The 21,000-nt window shown below is 38.8% G+C and overlaps 1 protein-coding gene across 4 annotated transcripts in view; it reads right to left on the bottom strand.

Moving 5' to 3' along the window:
- Positions 1,801 to 21,000, bottom strand: part of RIC1 (RIC1 homolog, RAB6A GEF complex partner 1) — a 53,465-nt gene continuing 34,265 nt past the window's right edge. For all 4 annotated transcript variants that reach the window (XM_021379270.1, XM_021379272.1, XM_021379271.1 and 1 more), the window contains 17 exons: positions 20,679 to 20,727; positions 20,268 to 20,420; positions 19,809 to 20,012; positions 18,409 to 18,447; positions 18,070 to 18,180; positions 16,863 to 16,952; positions 16,195 to 16,355; positions 15,057 to 15,195; positions 12,441 to 12,557; positions 10,885 to 11,613; positions 10,461 to 10,619; positions 10,217 to 10,350; positions 7,089 to 7,375; positions 6,114 to 6,308; positions 5,374 to 5,551; positions 4,329 to 4,517; positions 1,801 to 3,998 (listed from right to left, as the gene is read on the bottom strand). In XM_021379270.1, the coding sequence (XP_021234945.1) occupies positions 3,713 to 3,998; positions 4,329 to 4,517; positions 5,374 to 5,551; positions 6,114 to 6,308; positions 7,089 to 7,375; positions 10,217 to 10,350; positions 10,461 to 10,619; positions 10,885 to 11,613; positions 12,441 to 12,557; positions 15,057 to 15,195; positions 16,195 to 16,355; positions 16,863 to 16,952; positions 18,070 to 18,180; positions 18,409 to 18,447; positions 19,809 to 20,012; positions 20,268 to 20,420; positions 20,679 to 20,727 (3,220 nt within the window). In that variant the 3' untranslated portion in view covers positions 1,801 to 3,712. The remainder of the gene's footprint in view (positions 3,999 to 4,328; positions 4,518 to 5,373; positions 5,552 to 6,113; positions 6,309 to 7,088; positions 7,376 to 10,216; positions 10,351 to 10,460; positions 10,620 to 10,884; positions 11,614 to 12,440; positions 12,558 to 15,056; positions 15,196 to 16,194; positions 16,356 to 16,862; positions 16,953 to 18,069; positions 18,181 to 18,408; positions 18,448 to 19,808; positions 20,013 to 20,267; positions 20,421 to 20,678; positions 20,728 to 21,000) is intronic.

Raw genomic sequence — 21,000 nt, 5'->3', positions numbered from 1 at the left:
AAACAAATGCATCAGTCTGGTTCAGTGGCAGTGGTTACAGTTCTGAGTGAGTTCTCGAGGTGTTCCTCAGAGATTTTTGATGAAATTTTATTCTTCCTGTGCTCCACCCTTGAAAACAGTTGTTCACCCATGTACGTACTGCCAAAAAGCAACGAAACAAGCAAGGCGTGATTGTGAAACGAGGGATACTTTCCTCCAGTAAGAGAGAGCTTATAGAAGATTGGCAAAGAGCCACGACGAAATTTTTGAGTTGAATATCTGATTGCAACTCCATACATTCCACTTGAAAATTTGCAGGGAATGTGGGAACGGCCCCCGCCGTCCCAGTTCCAGCTCACGTGGTGCGATCGCACGCTGATGTTTGGCGGTTGTGAGCAATGGGCGTGCGGCCGCTCGGCAGGGCAGAGCCACCGCCTTTACAGCGCGGGGCAGGGGGTGGCTGCAGGAGGGGCTGGGCCAGGCTGCATGCAGCCCATGTGCTGGCATGGCTGTGTAACCTGGATAAACGAGGTGAGACTCAACCTGCTAAAACGGCTGTTTTCTCCCGTTTAGGTTGAGGTAATAGCTCTCATTTGCATATGACTGAACCTCAGGTGGTGGATAACCTTGTCTGGCTGCCAACCTGCTTGCACTCCCTCTCCTCAAACAGGACAGGGAGAGAATATATGATGAAATAGCTCCAAGATTGTGATGAAGACAAGGAGATCATCTACCATCACAGGCAAGAAACAGACTTGACCTAGGGAAACCAGATTTAATTTATGGCCAGTTTTAAATTAAAGTAGGTTGCTGAGAAAGGGATAGAACTAAAACCACCATTCTTCCACCCCCCCCTTTCTTCCCAGGCTCAACTTGCACATTCCCAAGTTTTCTACTTCCTTCCCTCCTGGCAGTGCACACAGGGCTGGGGCAGTCTCTGCTGCTCCTTCCTCATCATGGTTTTCTCCTTTTTTTCAGTGTGGGGTCCCTCCCACAGGGTTTGGGCCTTCACAAACTGCTTCAGTGCAGTCCTCCTCCTCACAGGATAGTCCTCCAGGAAAAGACTGCTCCACAGTATGTGATCTACCCCACCACACCTGCCATGTCCTAGCCTAGAGCTCCTTTTGGGAGCTTGTACCCAGCATGGGCTCTCCACATCCAGCATTAAGCAGCAGAGCCTATCCAGCTCTGGCACAGGCTGCAGCATGGATACTGGCTCTGAAACGGTCATCACTGGGCTGCACAGAACCTGCTCCACCATGGGCAACTCCTGGGCTGCGAGGAACTTCTGCTCCATGCCTGGAGCACCTCCTGCCCTCCTTCTGCACTGATTTTGGGTTTCTCCCATTTTTCCTCATTCCTTTATCTCTCACAGCTGCTGCACAGTGCTTTTAGCCTTTCTGAGATCTTATCACAGATGCTATCAGTATCAGCCATGGGCTCAGCTTTGCCCGGGGGGGGGGGGGTGGGTTGGAGCTAGCTGGAAGTAGCTGTTTGACAAGGGGGGGAGCACCTTGTTCCCACTCACAGAAGCCACTCCTGCAACCCCCTCTGCTATAACAGTCTTGCAAAATACAATACATCTCTTTTCAGAACAATAGGTTTACTTGAAAGATGCACTAACAAAGCAGTGTTTAACTTAGAAACCTGATATTATTCTGTAAAATGATTCTTCAGTATAGATATGATGCAGCACATTACCGCAATTTTCATCAGGCATTTTTTGTGAAGAGTGTACTTTCTCCAGGACAACATGCTGGAAATCTAGTAAGGATCACTACCATTAGCATGAAGCGTGATTTTCCACAGGAGTAACTTCAGTTAAATTTAAATGCATTTGTCTTTTAATTACAGTATAACAGTAGTGAAATTGAAATACAAAATTAGCACATGATTTGCATAGAGATAATTACTACTAGAGAAGTACAAACTTCTAAAATTTCACAACTAAAAAGATTTAACTGCTAAACAACAGTAGCACAGTAGTAAGATATTTAATATCAAGAATCGTAGTATATCAATTAATGTTTGTCCACTTGTACAGATCCAAACCTGAACAGCAGGAAGATGATCAGGTTGGGCTTGGCCTACAGCATTACCACAGAATCACAGAAAAATATTAACTTGAAGCACAGTTTTTATTTGTTTTAACATGAAAACTTATAGATTAAATAGGTTTTCCATTAAAAAAAAGCTTTCTAAATATCCCCTTAGAACAATGAATTCTGATGTCAGATCACAACAGGCTCGTAGGTCCTTATTTGGAAGGAAGTATGATGGACATTATCTATAACCAGTAGCTATAATGCAGACTAAACTTAATGCTGGGACTCTTGAACTGGAGTTCTTTGCTGTAACTTCGATATTAGTTTCAACTCTTAGGTGGAGATTCAAGCTCCATTCACTAAACCTCCAGCTTTCCAGGTAATACTGTTATTGCACTTGTACTGGTTGTATTGGCTTAGGAAAGCCACTGTAAAGCAACCATTTAAAATTTTACATTTTAAAGCACTTGATCTTATCTGCAAAGGAAAGTCAATAAAACCACAATGTATTTCAACTTAATTGTGAAGGTTGTTAATTTTCAGGGTTTAAATGGATGTGCATTTAGTAACTACACTATGAAAGCAACAGATGCTGCAACTACCCTATGATGACTTGTTTGGTCCATGTCAGTAATCAAGTGATGTTATAAAAAATAAACTAGTTTATTTTGTATAAAATGAGCAATGTTGCATTTTTGTTCAGATTGCACAGTACAAAGAAGCTAATATCTAAATTAATACTGTTACAGGTAGTTATTACATACGGACAGCAGCTAGAAAAAATAAGTACCTCAAAGCAACAGACTTCTGCAGCCAGCTTTTCATAACCTTGTATGAAAGTTAAATAAGTCTTAGTTACAAGTATGCATATTATAAAATGTTTGAAAAATGTTTAAGTATGAGCTTTTAAACTAATTTTTCATAGCTAGAGTATATGATGAATATTTACATTTAAAAAATCCATTTTTCAGAAAAGAATTTACAATAAAATAAATAACCTTCAGCAATCCCTTAAACCCAAGTAAAAGATCTGTAAGTGGCAATAAAACAACAAAAAAAAGCCACCTTCTGTCTCTGCTAAGTCAGTAAAGTATGCTTCATCCAGAAAGAAGTGCAACTCTGCTTTAACTTTACTAGGAATCTAGAAACATGCACAATACATATGGGTACCTTCAAATATGGTACAACCTTGAATATTTGTACAAGAGTATTCACAAAAACATACAATATATTTTACACTCCTTTCATACAAAATATTGATATCAAACCAATTTGCATTGATCAGACATTTCTTAGGCAGGCAAGGTGGGAAGGAGAATACTTTCAGATTTAGCCTCTTCTTTACTTTTTAAACTCAAGCAAAAAACAGTATAGTAGCTTCTCCAGAATATGTTTGTGATGTAGAGGGCCTGATGAACATTAGTGGAACCTGTCTATGTGTGTGTTCACTGTCTCTCAGCACTATTAAGTATCAAAACCAAAAGCTCCAGTCTGAAGATTGCATTAAAAAAAAAAAAATCTACCTTCTGAAGTTACTAGATGAAACTGCTTCTTAGTTATATTATCCCCAATTTAGCTTTGAAAGATTAAAATATAAAAAAGAAGTCCTACTCCAAAACACAGAAGCATGTCTAGAGCTGGTTTGCTTCCTCTCACACCTGATGTTTGGGAAGTAGTTCATTCTCTACTTAAGACACAATGCAGTCATAACTGCCCTCTTGAAATGAATCCTCATCCTCAGTCTTAGACTTGTCCTCTTCATGTCTGCTAGCACTGCTGCTGGCAGCATCATTCTGAGGATTAGTGCCATGGCTGGACGAAGTCCTGCTCTCCTCAGCTCTGATGTTTGCTTGTTCTGTAACCTTAGAGGGATTCACTGGCTGAAAAGCTTCAGGCTGTACTTGCTCTTCTGCTATTTCACTTAGCTTCTGGATCTGTGGTTTGATGACATTTAGAAATGGCTTGTACCCAGGGCTAGAAAAATAATGGTATGGAAAACCTTTAGTGAGTTAATAATACTACTTCTGTCAAACACCTAATAAGAAGCATTTGTTGGGAAATGTTTAGTATAAAAGATTATCTTCTAGCATCCTTCCTGTAAAGAACCTGAGTTATTTTGTTTTAAACAGGAAAAAGGTTGACCCCAACTCTATCAAGTGACTACCCATAAATTTTGTGTAAAAGTGTTTTTAAGTAATTGTTTATCTAAGGCTAAGATGACTCCAACTTATTTTTTTAGGCAACCTATTGAGTAACTAAGTATCCACAAATCGAATGGAAATCAAGATGGAAAATAACACTTACCAATCTGTAGATGCCCATTTGTCAACAGCATATAGGCCAGTCTTGATATTCTGACAGATTTCTCCATCAATGTCAGAGGACTGCATTACACTGAAAACCTGGTTAATTACTGAAGATTCTCTGAGGATAAGACCTATGATAATACACCAATCTAAACATCCTGCTTCCATGAAGATATGTAGCAAGTACCTATATGGAGAAAAACATCCTACTGAATTATTTTTCATAGAATCACCAAGGTTGGAAAAGACCTCCAAGATCATTTAGTCCAACCATCCACCTACCATGAGCATTTCCCCACTAAACCATGTCCCTTAGTACAACATCTAAATGTTTCTTAAACACCTCCAGGGATAGTGACTCTTTCAGAGAGGAAATTTTTCCTAAGAGCCAACCTGAACTTCACCTTGTGCAGCTTGAGGCCATTCCCTCTGGCCCCATCACCAGTTACGTGGGAGAAGAGGCCAACCCCCAGCTCACCACAACCTCCTTTCAGGTAGTTGTAGAGAGTGATAAGGTCTCCCCTGAGCCTCCTTTTCTCCAGACGGAACAACCTGTTTCCTCAGGTGCTCCTCATAAGACTTGTGCTCCAGACCCCTTACCAGCTTCATGGCCCTTCTCTGGACACACTCCAGGGCCTCAGTGTCTTTCCTGAGTGAGGAACCCAAGTACTTGAGCTGCAGTCTCACCAGAGTTGAGTACAGGGAGATGATCATCTCCCTGCTCCTGCTGGCTGTTTCTGATACAAGCCAGGATGCCGCTGGTCATCTTGGTTACCTGGGCACACTGCTGGCTCATATTTCACCAAGCACTGATCCGCACTCCCACATCCATTTCTTCCACACAGTCTTCCAGCCACTCTGCCTCAAGCCTGTACCATTGCCTGGGGTTGTTGCAGCCAAAGTGCAGGATTCAGCACTTGGTCTTGTTGAACTTTTTAACCCTCCAAAGACAAAATCCTGGTATGCGAGTCTGTAGACAGTGTTTCTTGTAACTCTGCGTACTATTCATTTCTAGTTTCAAATGCAATGAGTATGTAACTTACCTCAGCTGAACTTGTGACTTGTGTGGCCCTTTACTAGCCAGTTCTAGAGAAAGATGTTCAAGCTCTGACTGTGTTAGACTTGGACTGGAGAAGTTTTCATCCACCATGGTCCAGTCACCATCCACCATAGAACTTGTTTCAGTCAGGTCTGTTGCCGAACCAATGCTGCACTCATCACCTATCAAAAATATTCAGAAACAAAAAAACCAATTACTTACTCTTATAAGACTCAGAATTACTGAATTATTTCCTATAGAGATTGCTCAATTATTGACTAATTGCACACCGCTGTATTAGTTATTTATGAAATTATTACTCAAATTCACCTGACAATATTTAAATATTATTGATTTAATTTCAGTTTAAAACAAAGTGCTTCAAAATGCTTATCGAAGTCCACTGAACTCAAAGGTCTTCATTCATATCAGTAGCAGACAGCAGTACAAGATGGTGCAATGAAAAAATAATCTTTTTCTTCTCATTTAAATTCTGCTTTTTTGAGAGAGTTACGCAACTTTTACTTTACTTTTCTAGAAGTCATGAAAAAAAAAAAGAATCTATATGAGACTAATTTTCTTAACTTTTCACTAAGTCCTCTTCCTCCTCTCTCCCACTGCCCAACATTATTTCACCAGCTGTGAGAAGCAACAATACAACAATCACATGCAAATACTATAATGTAGATGCATTACTTCCAGGTGCATTTTTCCAGTGAGCAAACAGAAGGAAGTGTGACTAACCTTTACTTAGCAAAGGAGAAAGGAACGCATCTTGCATGTGTGGTCCATGGGATGAAGCTGTTTCAATCTCTCTCTGAGAGGTGCCAATAGTGCCAAGCCAGCTGCGACTCCGAGGTGTGTTTGAAACCCCTGTATCCATTTCCATATTTACAAAGGTATCTGCTGACTGAGATTTTAGCAGCTGCTCTCCCATGGCTGAAAAAAAACAAAAAGTCATGTAACGATCAAAAAGAAAATTTGTGAAGTTCTCTCCAGGTACTTCAGGAAGCTGTAACTTGCAAGTAAGTCAATATTCAATTTGTTGAGCTCAACAAAATCAAAGGAATATGGTAAATACAGGTATTTCAAGAATTTCTGATCAGCTTTTTATATCAGCACTGGCATAAAGGAACCATCAGCTCATATAGTATTAGCAACAACAGAACTAAACAATGGTGCTGCTGGTACCAGGAAGAGAAATACTTGGCAGCTAGTATCAACTCTGCTGTAAGAAGGTAAATCAGCATACTGAGAGAGTAATAACACAAAGGAGGTTTACAGCAAGCTTTCAAGCTTCTAGTCCTCTACAGCACAGACAATTTTAAAGATGAGGAACGTTGTTTTTTAAATATAAAAGAACTAAATTCTCATCTAAATCTATATAAAAATGTTGCTTTTTATAATCTTATGTAGCAGTTACACATAACAAACAGTATCTCAGTCCAGCTTACTATCTGCACAAGTGATATCCATTCCAGTGCACCCAAGAAAGTAAGAAACCTCAGAAGCAACAGTAGCGTAAATCAGACTACAGAAGAGATGAGGTCTATGCTAAACAAAATCCCCTCAGAAAATACACCCTGTGTGAGAAGGCTATGCAGGTGATAAGCCTCAGCCTGTTTGCTTGGCTGAACTGAAAAAAGGAGATATTCAGGCTAATGGAAGTAGGACTGCGGAAGAGAAACCTAATCCAAGTCAACCCATATGTTACAGCACCTGTCTTGTACTTTCCATTCTTGAATGGTGAATTAATAGATGAAGCTGGCATGACTGGAAATGGCCAGAGGAAATCCTTGTGTAGTTTTTTCAAAGCAAAAACGAAGTCTTCCACGCGGGCAGCTCTGGCTCGCTCCTTGCACAGCCAGCCAATGAGCTCAAAGCCCAACTGTGCAGCAAAACAACCAAGGTCTTTCAGCTTGATTTCTTCTAGCAGGCGCCGAGCATGTCGCCAGAGCATCATGTCGATGTACATATTCTCAGCACAGTCACTGTCTTTACTCCACCTATGGACAAACCAGGCAACAGTCACATGAAGCGCTGAACTGAGTTGTTTGTGGACTGTTGGCCACTGCCACAGTACAAGTGGAGTAGTTTTCTATATATCAAGAAAAACAGTTTCTACCATTCCTTCCTGCCTTATATTCTCCAAAAGATCCCATTGCCGCAATAGGTAAAATGAAATTATGGGAAGAAATTACAGCAGTAGCATCCACAGAATATCAAACCATGAGCAAGGCAATAAATAAATAAATGAATGAAGATAAAAAGCAGATGACATTGCAAAGTGAATTCTGAGAAACAATTTTAGAGAAAAGTCAAGCATTAGTAATAGAATCATGGAACACCTTAGGTTGGAAGGGAACTTACAGATCATCCAGTTTCACCTCCTGCCACGGGCAGGGCTGCCAGAGCTACCAGCTCAGGCTGCCCAGAGCCCTATCCAGCCTGGCCCTGATTACCTTCAGGGATGAGGCATCCACAGCTTCTCCGGGCAGCTTGTACCAGTGCCTCACCACTCTCCAGAAAAAGAATTTCCTTCTAACATCTAATCTAAATTTCCTGTCTTTTAGTTTAAAGCCATTCTCCCTTGTCCTACTATCTATGTGAAAATTTGGTCTCCCTCCTCTTTTTAAGCCCTCTTTAAGTACTTGAAGGCCACAATGAGGCCCAGATCCCTCAGCCTTTCCTCATAGGAGAGGTGGCTCCAGCCCCTTCCAGACGATCTGGACGTGCGCCAACAGTTCCATGCCTTTCTTGTGTTAGGGGCCCCAGGCCTGGATGCAGTACTCCAAGTGAGGCCTCACGGGGAAATCGAAGAGTGTGTGGCTCAGCAACACACTGCTAGATCCAGATATGCACCTCCCCTGCCCTGCTGTCAACCCTTCTTTTGAAAGAGCCACGGACAGGGTTGGTTTTCTGACCTGTAAGAGCACACTGCTTGCTTATGTCAAGCACTTAATCCACAAGGACCCAATCCCCCAAGTCTGTCATTCTCCACAGGGCAGCTCTCAAGGAGTTCTCCCAGTCTGTATACATGTCTGGGACTGTACTAACCCAAGAGCAACACCTTGCACTAGGCCTTGTTGAATCTCATTAAGTTCATTTTTCAAGCTTGTCCAGGTCCCTCTGGATGGCATTCCTTCCTTCTCTCGTATCAGCTTCTCCACTCAGCTTAGTGTCACCCACAAACTTGCTGAAGGCACACTCAATCACACTATCCATGTCATTGATAAAGATGTTGAAGAGCACCAGTCCCAAGATGGATCTCTGGGGGACACCACTCATGACTGGCCTCTACCTGGACAGAAAGCCATTTAACACAACTCACTCACTGCAACCATCCAACCAAATCCTTATCCATCAAAAAGCTCACCCTTCAACACCACCTCTCTCCAATGTAGAGATAAGGATGTGATGTGGGACTATGTCAAAAGCCTTGCACAAGTCCAGGTAGATGACCTCAGGTGCTCTTCCTTTGTCTATTGATGCCATCACTCCATCACAGAAGGCTGACTGATTGGTCAGGCACGATCTGCCCTTGGTGAAGCTGTGCTGGCTGTCTCAGATCACCCGATCATCCCTCATGTGCCCTAATACGTCTTCTAAGAGGATCCACTCTTATTATCTTCCAAGGCACAGACATGAGGGTCACTGGCCTGTCGTTCCCCAGGTCTTGCTTTCTTAAAAATGGGAGTTATGTTTCCCTTTTTTCAGTCACCAAGGATTTCACCTGTCAGTCATGACTTTTCATATAGGATGGAGTGCAGCTTTGCAACTACATCCGTCAGCTGCTTTAGGACCCTGGGATGCAAGTCATCCAGCCCCAATAGAGTTGTACATGTTCAGTTTCATGAGGTGGTCTCTGACTCGCTTTGCTCCTACAGTGGGGGATTTTGCTCCTCTGACCCCCACCTAGAGGTTCAGGGATGTGAGAGATGTGAGAAGTGTGACTGCTGGTGAAGTCTGAGACTAGACTTGTGGAGGACCTCAGGCTTTTCCATGTTTGTTTTTGTGTGTTCTGCCTTCTCATTTATCAAAGGGGTTACAGCCTCCTTGGTCGTTCTCTTCTGATCACTGTACCTGTAGAATCCCTTCTTGTACTTTTTCACCCCAATTGCCAAGCTCAGTTTCATCAGTGCCGTGGCTTTCCTGATTCCATCTCTACACATCTTGAAAGGCACCCCCTTTTGAAACTCTTCAGATGGTGTCATGTACGGAAAATTACTAAGTAAAAGGATTTCAGTTGGTACTAAGATTGTTTTGAAAGTCTTATACAGGAAAAAACAAATCCAAGATAATAATGAATCCTATCTCTCTGTTTCTTCTGAACATTAACACTGGTCAATATGAATTCTGTGTACAGCAGCTTGAGAGGGATCCACCCAAAGGTATAAAATTCTCTGTGGGTCAGCAACACACTGCTAGATTCAGATATGCACAGTATCACTGTGCAATGCATTTTATGACACTGCAGTACTGTGAGTGGTTCGTAGTATGTTTTAGAAAAACAGATCTTTCAAATAGGAGACACAAGGTCTCACTAGCTATTTAAATTACTCAAAGTGCATCCAGTTGATTCAGTTTTCTGGTAGTCAGCAATATCCATTTAAGTTTGTTTCCATGTAAGTACACATATATAGACACATGTATATTTACATGTGTGAATGCATCTTCATCTGAGAACGCAAGTGAGGCACAAGCATTACAAGAGTCTAGAAATGACAAATGCAGAAGGCTACGGAGGGAGATAATGATAAATTAACCTCTAGCATACAATACTATAGCTTAAACTGGGAAGAGAGCTAGTATGTCACCTAAAAAAGCACGGAAGGACAAGACATTACCTTTTTCCTGATGACCCAGAAGGCATACTCAGTGTTTTTGTCAGATTAAATTTGCTATGGAGATTCTCTGCTGACTGGGATAAACTAATGCTGCGATGTCTGAAGAACTCAAAGCCACTACTTGAACTAGGTTCCTAAAACCAAGAAAACCCAAACTTACAACCAATTGAGTAAACATGCTGTATAACAGCAAGATAGATCATAGAGAGTTTGATGCACAGTATTTACTATTTTCACCACAAACCTGAGTTGTTGGTGTAGCTGGAGGTGTCTCTGTCTCTCCAGAACCAATGGCTTTAAGAAATCTGATCATATGACGACAAAGATCCCACTTTCCCTGCTCTAAGGCAGTGTTAAATAAGAGAGTAGCATGTTGTCTACTAACTGCTGGAACTTCCATATTCTGCAAATAATGAAGAATAATTAAATCATTTGTGAGAAAGAAAGGTATTATTAAGTCAAACCTTATCATGTCACATTCAAAAATAACAGATTAAAAGAAAGATTCTTCTTTTTGTAACAGTAAGCTAACTACTCACATTGCCTGATATTCTTCCCTTCCCAAAAGGGCATTATCACTGAACTTAAAATTTTTTTATCATAAGTAGCTTTGGTATGAATGATTTTTTTTTTACATAATATAGCTGCAATATACAGCATACCATTACCTGTAGGATAATAAGATAAGAGGCAGCTGTGTCCAAGTCCTGGGCCATTAAGCACTCTTCAAATAAGTCCTTTGGGTTTCCAACAGCAGCAAAAAGATAATTCCACAGGGCATACTCTGTCTTCCTAGCACAATGAACAACTGTCTGCAGGAAGAGGGGGAACTCTGTAATGAATTTTGCCACAGTGGGAAGCAGAGGGTCGGGAATGGGTTCCCGCGAGGTAGCTTCTTCTTCCAGCACTTCATGAAGCATCAGTTCTAGTACATGAGGAAAGTATGGTAATGTGGCACAGGAGTGAGCCAAAAGCAAGGCTTGTTCACCAAGGTTCCTAACCAAGAGCTGGCGTAAAATGTGATGGAGGTAGATCTGAGAGGTTCTCTCAACAATAGAGAAAGGAAAGAGAACCTCCAAGTGTTCTCTAGCACTGGTTTGAGTGTATAAACAGTCATAGAGCACAGTGTCATTAACAGCACCAAGAACCAAGGCATCTTCAAACAAAACAGCCAGTGGGTATATGTTGATGTGGAAAGGCAGCATGATCCGTCTTGACAGAAAGGAATGCGGTTTTCGATGATCTCTGGGAAAGAGGGGAAGCCAGACTTTCATACCTGCCCCACCACAGCTGAGCCAAAGAGCTTCCAATAAGTGGCGTTTGTGTTTGTTGATCCTGCAAGTAGTCCATACATTTTCAACAGACTGGGCTAGTACAACTGGAGCACAAAAAGGCAGCTAAAAAAAGAAAAAGAAAAATCAACAAAAAAACCATTTATCGAACTCACTATTCCTTGTTTTTAAACCTTCAGAGGAGCTCTTCTTTCAGCCACGAATTTATCTCTCTGCAAAGCACCTGGGAAAACACCGCTTATATCAACTCAGAAGACATCTTGTTCATTTCTCCAACAATCTCATATTAATCAGGAAGCCAGAAGGATGAGAATAAGGGAGGAAAACAAAAACCTGCTCTGTACTTCTTTGGTTAGCCCTAATTTCCAAACGATAAAATCACTATGAAGACAGAATTTACTTATGTTTGACTGAACTGCAAACAATCCTTCATTAAATTTTTCAGATTTAACTTTCCTGAAGTCTTTGTTTCACACAGTGAAAAGGTTTTCCATCACCACAGAGAAAACTAGAACTTGAAGGTTCAGCTTTTAGGAACTTTGTAAATATATTCTGTAAAAAAGGTAACATTCCAAAATATATACAACAGTTTTAGATAAATTGGAGACCTTCTGTTATTAAAGCATACCACATTTTCCAGAGGCCTTTTATGTTAAAACTTGTATCTTTCATTGCATTACAAGTAGTAAATGTTTTGGTTAGACATTTACACAATTAAGAAGCAACTTTCACAAATTCTTAGAAAAAAATTAGGAAAGCAGTAACTTATTTCCAGAAAATAATTCATTCTGTAAAAGTATACACTGCCTTTCATAAATATCTGCCCTTTATCCTTTATTATTTTTTTCAAGTCCTGAAACACTCTCATCCAAAACTTCTCCAGTCACTGTCATCTTCGAAGCCATCACAACATTTCATACAAATTTACTCACGTGCTTCCTTTGATTAGGGTTACTATCCTTATCGCGTATCTGAGGGCCAGATCGATCCCTTTGCAACATAATGAGTTGTCCTGCTAAGTTTAGCATAATACTTTCAGCTTCACAAGCCTGAGGATAAATCAGTGTTATGGAAATTACATTAAAAAAAAAAGCCACAAGATTTTTGCATACACAACCACAGCATAATCCCAGAATAAAAACAATAAATTAACTGCACTGCCTCTGCAAGAAGAGCTCACAACTGTTACCCATAATTATAAGATGCTACATTTTTAGTTACTCTCTAAGACAAGTTCTGCCCAGAAAGGGGAGCAGTACAGAGTCCTCAGCTTTTGCTTATCTGGCAAAAAAAAAAAAAAAAAAAAAAGGAACAACAAACCTATCCAACCAGCCCGGAGGACTTTCACCTGCTTGAAGTAACAGGCATAAACAGGGCATGTCTGAACTCCACACATGGCCTTCCTTAGCTATTTTACAAGAGCTGACAAGTTACAAGATAAAATGCCCTGTAAACTTGCAAGACATTAGTTACATAGCTGTAACTATGTAAAACCAACCACCAGCTGCTGGTAAACTCAGCACTTTGATCACACACCTCCACAACTGACCTGAACCTACATGATGGGAGATGCATTTACATAAATCTTTATCTGAATTGCATAATGCTCTGATTTAAATAATGTTCCATACAAAAATTGCAAATACGTGCATTCTTTTTATATATACACATACAGATGTTGGCTTCTTCGCAATCATTAGGCACAAGACTGTATTTATAAGAGTTTTTGATACCTCATTCATAACGATATATGGGGCTAGGCTCTTTTCAGTGGTGTGCAGCAATAGAACAAGGGGCAATAGGCAAAAACTAGAACGGGGGAACTTCCATATACACATGTGAAAGAAATTCTTTACAATTCTCCAGAGAATTGTATATGTATACATATATATATGATGTTAACTTATCATTCCGAAGGGAATAAAGACAATTTGAAGGAATGTTTTAATTTATTGTATTTTTATTTCCCCTATTTTAGCCTTTAGGCATGCCTCTGGGCACACACTTTCAAAGAACTGTCTTATTTGTTGTTTATCTGTTTAACTTCCCTTTCAGCCCAAATGAATTCACTTGATCCATTCAGAGTTGATAAAGTCCATCTCAGTGCAGAAGGAATCAGAAAACTCAAATAGAGCCGAGTACCTACAAATAAACTCATTTATAGAGTTCTTGTGCAAAAGAGTAAATACTGGATGTTTTGTTTGCTGGATTCATTCCATGTGTTTGTTATTGCCTAAAAATAAGAGGGTCTTTTTTCAGCTAAGCCCAAGAACACAGGCAAGCCATCATTATTTTAAGAAATTTGAAGCATGAAGAATTAAGGTCACTAACAAGTGACAACACTGAAAAGTCTGACATGTTACATCAGGTTTACTGCTTTGTTTGAAGGGCAGTATAATATTACATTCAGCACTAACATTAACGTTTTTCTTTCAATCGCTACCAATGATTAATATTTATATAAGTAGATAGTGTTCTGTAACTACTGGCTTAACAGCTTCTGTTTGGCAGTCTGGGTTGTTTAAATCTGATCATTTGACTACGAGAGCTATTATGTGTTTTTAGGACTTACTAGACAAGAGGTAAGTATAAAAGTGGAACATCATTTTGTAACATGGACACACCAGAATAAACAAGGATCTGTAACATCTGTCTACTAGGAAAGCATGCAGTTGCAAGATTGACAGTTTGAAGATTATAAGCTCTTAGAAAGAAAAGGAATATGTTCAGTCTAAAGTTACATTTAAAATAGTAGCAGTGCTCTAAAAAGTATCAACACCTTTTTCTCAAAATTAAGAAACGCTAGAGGTCAGGTATTTCACATGTAAGGACACAGGCTCACAGCAAAACAGACTAGGAAATGACAAGCATGCTGCCTCTTATGCTCTTGAAAAACACATGGAAGTATCAGGTTGTGTGTTCTGCATTATGTGACACTGAATTAGAATAAGATGAAGTAAACAAAACCTTTAGATTTTACATCTATGGCAGTATTTCAGTGCCTGTCAGTGGCTTTGGTAAGTGAAGAAAAAGACAAATTTTCACATATCTAGAGCCTACCTCACAGCCAGCCCAACCTTGCAACTATCTTAAGGTAACTGCCCTAAGACAATAGGACTTTATACTCTGGCTAATCAAATAATTAAACTTTATTTATTTATTTACATCACAGATGACAAAAATCCAGTTTTTCTTTACACTGTGCTTTTCAGTGACCATAATTATTTCCTACAGCTAAGACACAGATTCACCTTAGCCATTGTTTATCAGCTCTGGTTTTCAGCATTTAATATAACAGAGAAACATATTATGGCTAAGTTTAATTTTTCCTCCAAAATTCAGCCCCCAACTTTACAACATGACAAGTAAAGATATGAAAAAGTAGTAAGAGTTTACTTTTTTCCCTTCCAGTTCTCAAAGTCTACATAATAAGCACTAGAAAAAATACACAAGTAATTTTACTATACAGAACTGATTTATCATTTGTTTATCAGTGAGGTAACTTTTGAGACCTAAGCTAGCAAATCCATGCAACAAATTCCTTGTACCTGCTGAGGCATCTTCAAGCTGATGCCAGTCTCTGTCCTCACAGATGTCAATGTAACAGACACTACAAGGAAAGGATGGGGTATGTATCGAGACATGGACACTTCCTGAAGAACTTGGACACTGGCAGTAGGGTTAAGACTGAAATAAAAGATGACTATTTAGCAATTGTTTTGCAGTATTTAACATAAAGTTAGTATCTTGAAGTAAACCTAATGAAAATAAGCAATTTAACCTCAGCAAACAATTATGCCCCTCCTTTCCTGCCCCCTTTAATCATGAATCTCATAGGCTCATCTATTTGCACTACACAATGTTATAAAACAAGCTTACTAAGCAAAGCTACTGTATCTTGATCATTTTGGGTAACAGAGAACTGTGTGAGTAGATGGAAGATATCATCAGTTACTTTAGAATAAGACTCCAGTTACCCACCAGGTGATTTGACCTAAACCAATTTGGTTTTTGTGGAAAAACTACATTGAAAATATTTTCCTCTGAAGAGGATCAACAGCTTACCTTCTGCTAAAAAAGCTCCCTTCTTACTGAAATCAAATATACAATATGGAAGAAAAAATCACCTACTCAGATACTCAAAATCTATATGGGAATCTCTTTCTTCTCCAGGGTCAGCAGCTTATTCTCTGAAAATATCTGTCTTCATTGCTGCTTCTTTTGCACCAGAACAGCTTCCCACAACCACACCACAAACCAAACTTTTTTCCTTCTTTGCTGCTCCACCCCTACCCCCACAAATTCCTACTTCTAATGTTAGAAACAGTTTGTATTGAAAATACTCAGGTAAGTGGGTGTCATTCAGTACCTTCCTCTTCTGTTTACATTCAATTTTCAAGTTATTATCAGGTAGAATATGCCCCACATTTGTACAGATGTAGCTTGGAACATATGTACCTCAGTCATTAACTCCACATCTAATATGTGTATTTCAATATAGCCAAGTGACAAAACTCACAAATTATCACTTGTGTACACAGATAATACTTATCCCTCTATCACTACGTTTAAAAACCTGACTCAACAAGTTCTCAAACAACTTTATTTTGCTGTAAGGATTTACACAGATTGAGAACAGATTTACAAGTACGTTATAGCAAAAAGCATTTAAATACTAACACTCACCCTTCGTGCCTTCTCTCAATACTGTAAAGGCAAATGGAACAATCTGCTCTGAACAATATTACAATGTCCCGGAACACACTCAGTAGTAACGTGTTTGCTTGCACTTTGGTGATGTGCGCAAATGCATTGTCAAGATTAGATGTTCGCAGGTAGATTCTCAGCTACAAGGAAAACCAGTAGTTTAAGTACAGGTACTGCTTACTAACAAACTGATAGTACTTCAGCATTCAATTATATTCATTTTACATTATGCTATTGCATCTAAGCTGGTTAAAGAACAATATGACCAAATCTGAAGCACTGAACAAATCTAAGGAAGGAATTTCATTCATTAGTTTAGAAAAAAAGAATTAAATGAAGCTTTTCTGCTCTCTTAATTTAAAACATTAAAGTCTCTCTGAAAACTGTAAATTGAAATCTTAAAACAGGCTTTGTGCTAACACTAAAAAAGTCAATAAGTTTTCAGAACAATGTATAGTTCATAGTAGTCAGTAGAAAATAGTTTTTAATACCAATTAACTTCCATGCATTACTTACATATTAATTCAGAATTTTTGAAAGTGACCAAAAGTCACCTACCTATTAAGTTTTTCACATTTATACTTCTGCTTTGGAACAGATCTAATATACTAAGCAAGATTTATTAACTTTGAAGAAAAACACCTCACCTCTTCCTGGTGATCATTTAAATTATAACATGCAAGAACAATGAAGTCATTCCACCAAGCCAAGCCACCTGTTACCATCATATTTTGCTCCTGAAAAGGAAAAAAAAAGGCAAGCAAATGACAGATGCATATATACCTATATGAGGGCAACTCTGAAAGTAATGTCTCCTATTTTATTATGTTGGCCCATGACATCAGAGGCTGATGCTGGTGGGATGGCAGTAGAGGTTGAACTTTTCCACCAATTCGTCATTATATTTGGTTGCTGTGCAACAGATGGCAGTACAGGGACAGTCTGACAAAATGGCGTCTAACATGGAAGTGAAGATGGAGCAAATGTAGAAAAAATGGCACCCACTGACATTCGCTGACACTTGCTGAACATTTCTGGAGACCAACCAGTGGATGTGAGCACAGTGAGGTGGTGTGTGCTGTGTTCCCGCAGTAACGACAGTGGGTCACCTCTGCTGGTGCATATTTTTATGAGCACAGTATGCAGGCTCTTGCTCATTGCTGACAAAAAAGCATAGTTAATGGTGGAGACTATGTTGAAAAATAGTGTTTTGTAGCTGAGAATCTGCTACACCAAATAGTGTTTCTGGTTCTTTGTATCTGTTGTAGTTTGTATGGAAATAAAAAGGAGACATTAGTTTTGGAGCGACCTACATACATACACAAAATACACGTGCACATACATATACGTACATTCTGCAGGTAATCTCAAAGCCAGGCACGATCTACACAAACATTACTGATAGTGGAAACACAGTCTATAAAAGCAAACTTTTTGTTGTTTGAAAATAATGAAAGTACTGAAGACCTGTACATGAGGGACAAATTATCATCCTACAAAACACAGCTTTACATTTCCCTAGTCTACTGGCATCCTCAAACTCTCTCAAATTAGCTTTCTTCTGGACAGAATTTATTAGCTTAACATCCAAAGCAAGGTTGCACACAAACTCTCACGTAAGACATACGGCAGTGTCTGACCAAACGTAGTCATATTTGAAATGGTTAATAATCAGGCATGAACCATTACACCAGAACCACAAGATGTTTCAGGCATTTCTTAAAAAAGATATGAAAAATTAGTGTGTCTACAGACTGATAATCTTAAAAAGATACTTTCAATTGTCTCTGAGAATCACATTCCAACAAATACAGCCTCCTAAGTATTCCCAAATAAAATTATATAACCTCTCACCTGGGTAATGTTTCCAAACAGCTTCCATTTTTTGGTGAGTAAGGAATAATGTGCAAAACCAAACTTGCCAACAACAGCTACATTCTGTCCAAGCTTGTCAATAGCTGAAAACTGGTCAAAAGAAAACAAAACAAACTCAGGTACATCACTATGAAGCAATGAAGTGTCACAAAGTTTGTGAAGTATCATTATGTTTTCTATGTTTAACACCCAACACATTCTTCTTTCTGTAATTTAAAACAATGGTTTCATTTTTCAGAACTCATCCAATCAGAAAAAATGGTTATAAGAACCCAATACTTCTAAAGAAGCAAGAACACATTCTTAAAAATCACTCACCCTTATCGGCCAGTTGCTTTCTAGATAAGTACTATGAATCTAAAAGAAAAAAAAACCATCAAAACAAACTAAGAAAAATTACTATACCAAGCATCAATAAAGCAGTGATTAATTATAACATCATTATATTGAGATTCCTTTTTTTAACTACAATTACTTTTTTCCCAACAACACTACCAAATCATAAATGCGAGATTGTGACTACAAGAAATATAGAAGTGTATTTAGAACATACATTACAACATTATAGATTAATAACCTACTTCTCCCCCCCCTTAGGCACTTCTCCTTCATGAGAATCTTTCATAGGAATGTACAAATTTTGATAAATGCAGCAGTCAGGAAAGACTTCCAGTGTTGAGATTAAATTTCTAATCCAACCAGAAATGAAAACCAGCATGTTCAAGAGCCTTGTTATGAGACCACTTCCCTGGGATGTGTCAAATTACATCTTAATCCTGGATTCCTCATGTCACAAGAGATGATGAAGAGATGATCTAGGATCAAACTCCAGCCTTTGGTCTAATACAAGGCAGGTAAGTGCCTTCATTATGAACTAACTGCTGGTTCTCAGAGGTATGTTGCTCTCCACAAAAATTCCCAGCTCTAGTCCTAGTTTTCTTCCCACACAGAATGAGGACTTTGCCATCCCACCTCAGTTTCAGAGTGTAGGCGTGCTATCTGGCCAGCCAAAGTGAAAATTCAACCATATTCAGAGTCCTACATACATTCTTAGTGTCACATGCTGCTTAATAATAGCAATTATTGCTCTACATGAAAAATAAAATACTGGTACATATTTTTCCAAATAAAATTTTTTAAAAGATCTCAAATTCCAGTGTGGAAGATGATAAATGAATGTCAGATTAGAAGTTATTTAATTTTTCCACTATGACAGAGAAAAAAGAATCTTTGCCATTACTACCCCTGTGAAGTCATTTCTTCCTTCCAAGCTCTGTATTGTGAGTTTTGAATTACACAGACAGACGCCATTTAAGACTACTTGAAATACAGCCAGCATCATAAGGCTGTATTCATCAGCTGCATATGCTTAAAGGAATCTGCATAAATGTGTAAAGAACAGAACTAATCCCTTAAGGATTTCTTGCATGTCACACTTATTCTCCCACTCAAAGCACAGAAAAAGAATTAAAACTACTTTTTCCTATGATCAAAAAGACATTCTGATTTTCTCATTGATTAGACTGCAAATTCATAACCACAAAGTTGAGATGGTCAATATTCCTTTATCATTTGTTAAGAAGCTGTACTGAGGGAAAACCAAGAGAAATTAAAATGGCAAGAATTTCAAACTAGAGAAAAGAGGCATGGCAGAGAGTGATGAGATTAGCTGCAAATTTGAGCAAGCATAGAACACATGGGCAGCCAGTAAGAAGTACCTGTACGACATGCCAATGCCGGTGTCCTAGTAAAGTGCTTAAACCCTGAGAATCTAAACTGCCATCTGAAAATGGAACTCTTTCCCTGGTAGGCTTATGTTCAGAGTATGCTGAAGTATTTCTGGGATTCTGAGCCTGTGTTGCATCCCCACAGTTCAAATACAAACGATCTTCTCCTTGCAGAAGGACTTGTTCCTGGTTACTCTATATTAAAATAAAATAAAATTAACCTTCAGCTCAGTGTACAGAAAAAAAAAGGAAAAACATTTGATCCTGTATTAACAAATTGAACAGCGTAAAAAACAGTCCTTACGGCAGTTTTCAATCTTCACATCACTTTACACTGGTAGGTTTTATGTTACATTGTTTCATAGCAATATTTTCAAAGAATCATTGTAAAGACTTTATGGTAAGATGATCGATTTAACAAAGAAGAACTCAACAAACAAAAATCCTTACCATACAAGGGTTAACAGTGAGTGCACTCTTGATGAAATGAAACTGCAGAATACCACTTTGGTGAGCTTCATTTTTTGCATCTCTTTCAGACTTGATGTTTTGAGAAGAATTCCCATAAATCACCCACAGATGATACCCTTCTGAACCCCAGGTCTAGATGTAAATAATAATAATTTAAAAAAAGGAAGAAAAACAACAAAAGCTTTCATTTTTACAAACAACATTAAAAATAAGGCTTTGAATACACACTTCAGGAAGAACACTTAGGAAGAATGGTATATACATCTTACTCATTAAGTGTAATAATGCTAAAGAAAGCCAGTTTACTTTTTGGAAAGCTGTTTTACCACAAATCATTTTAAAAAGTTAACAGCCATCCCCGTGTTACAGCATTTTTACATTCATACTTACCATAGAACTGATCTTTAGAGGATCCTTTTTGGTACCATCAGACTGATACCTTAAAAACAACAAAAAGTTTGCGTTTGGGATTACTTAATCAAAATAAGAAATTACCTTATCTTTGTATTGTCACATGATTGTCTATTTACACTCATCTTCAACTATAAAGCCTAAAAGGGAAAGTGACTGTTAAGTGTCTATAGTAAACTAAATTGTGATTTCTGGAGTGTTAGCAAATCTCCACTAATTATATACTGGCACCAAGGGAATTTTAGCAATACTTGTCTGCTAAAGCCTACTTTTAAGGCAATTAGCTTTTATGGGCAAAAAC

This window comes from Numida meleagris, chromosome Z (genome assembly GCF_002078875.1).
Source record: "Numida meleagris isolate 19003 breed g44 Domestic line chromosome Z, NumMel1.0, whole genome shotgun sequence".
NCBI lineage: Eukaryota > Metazoa > Chordata > Aves > Galliformes > Numididae > Numida > Numida meleagris.
This window is presented reverse-complemented; position numbering and strand designations above follow the sequence as displayed.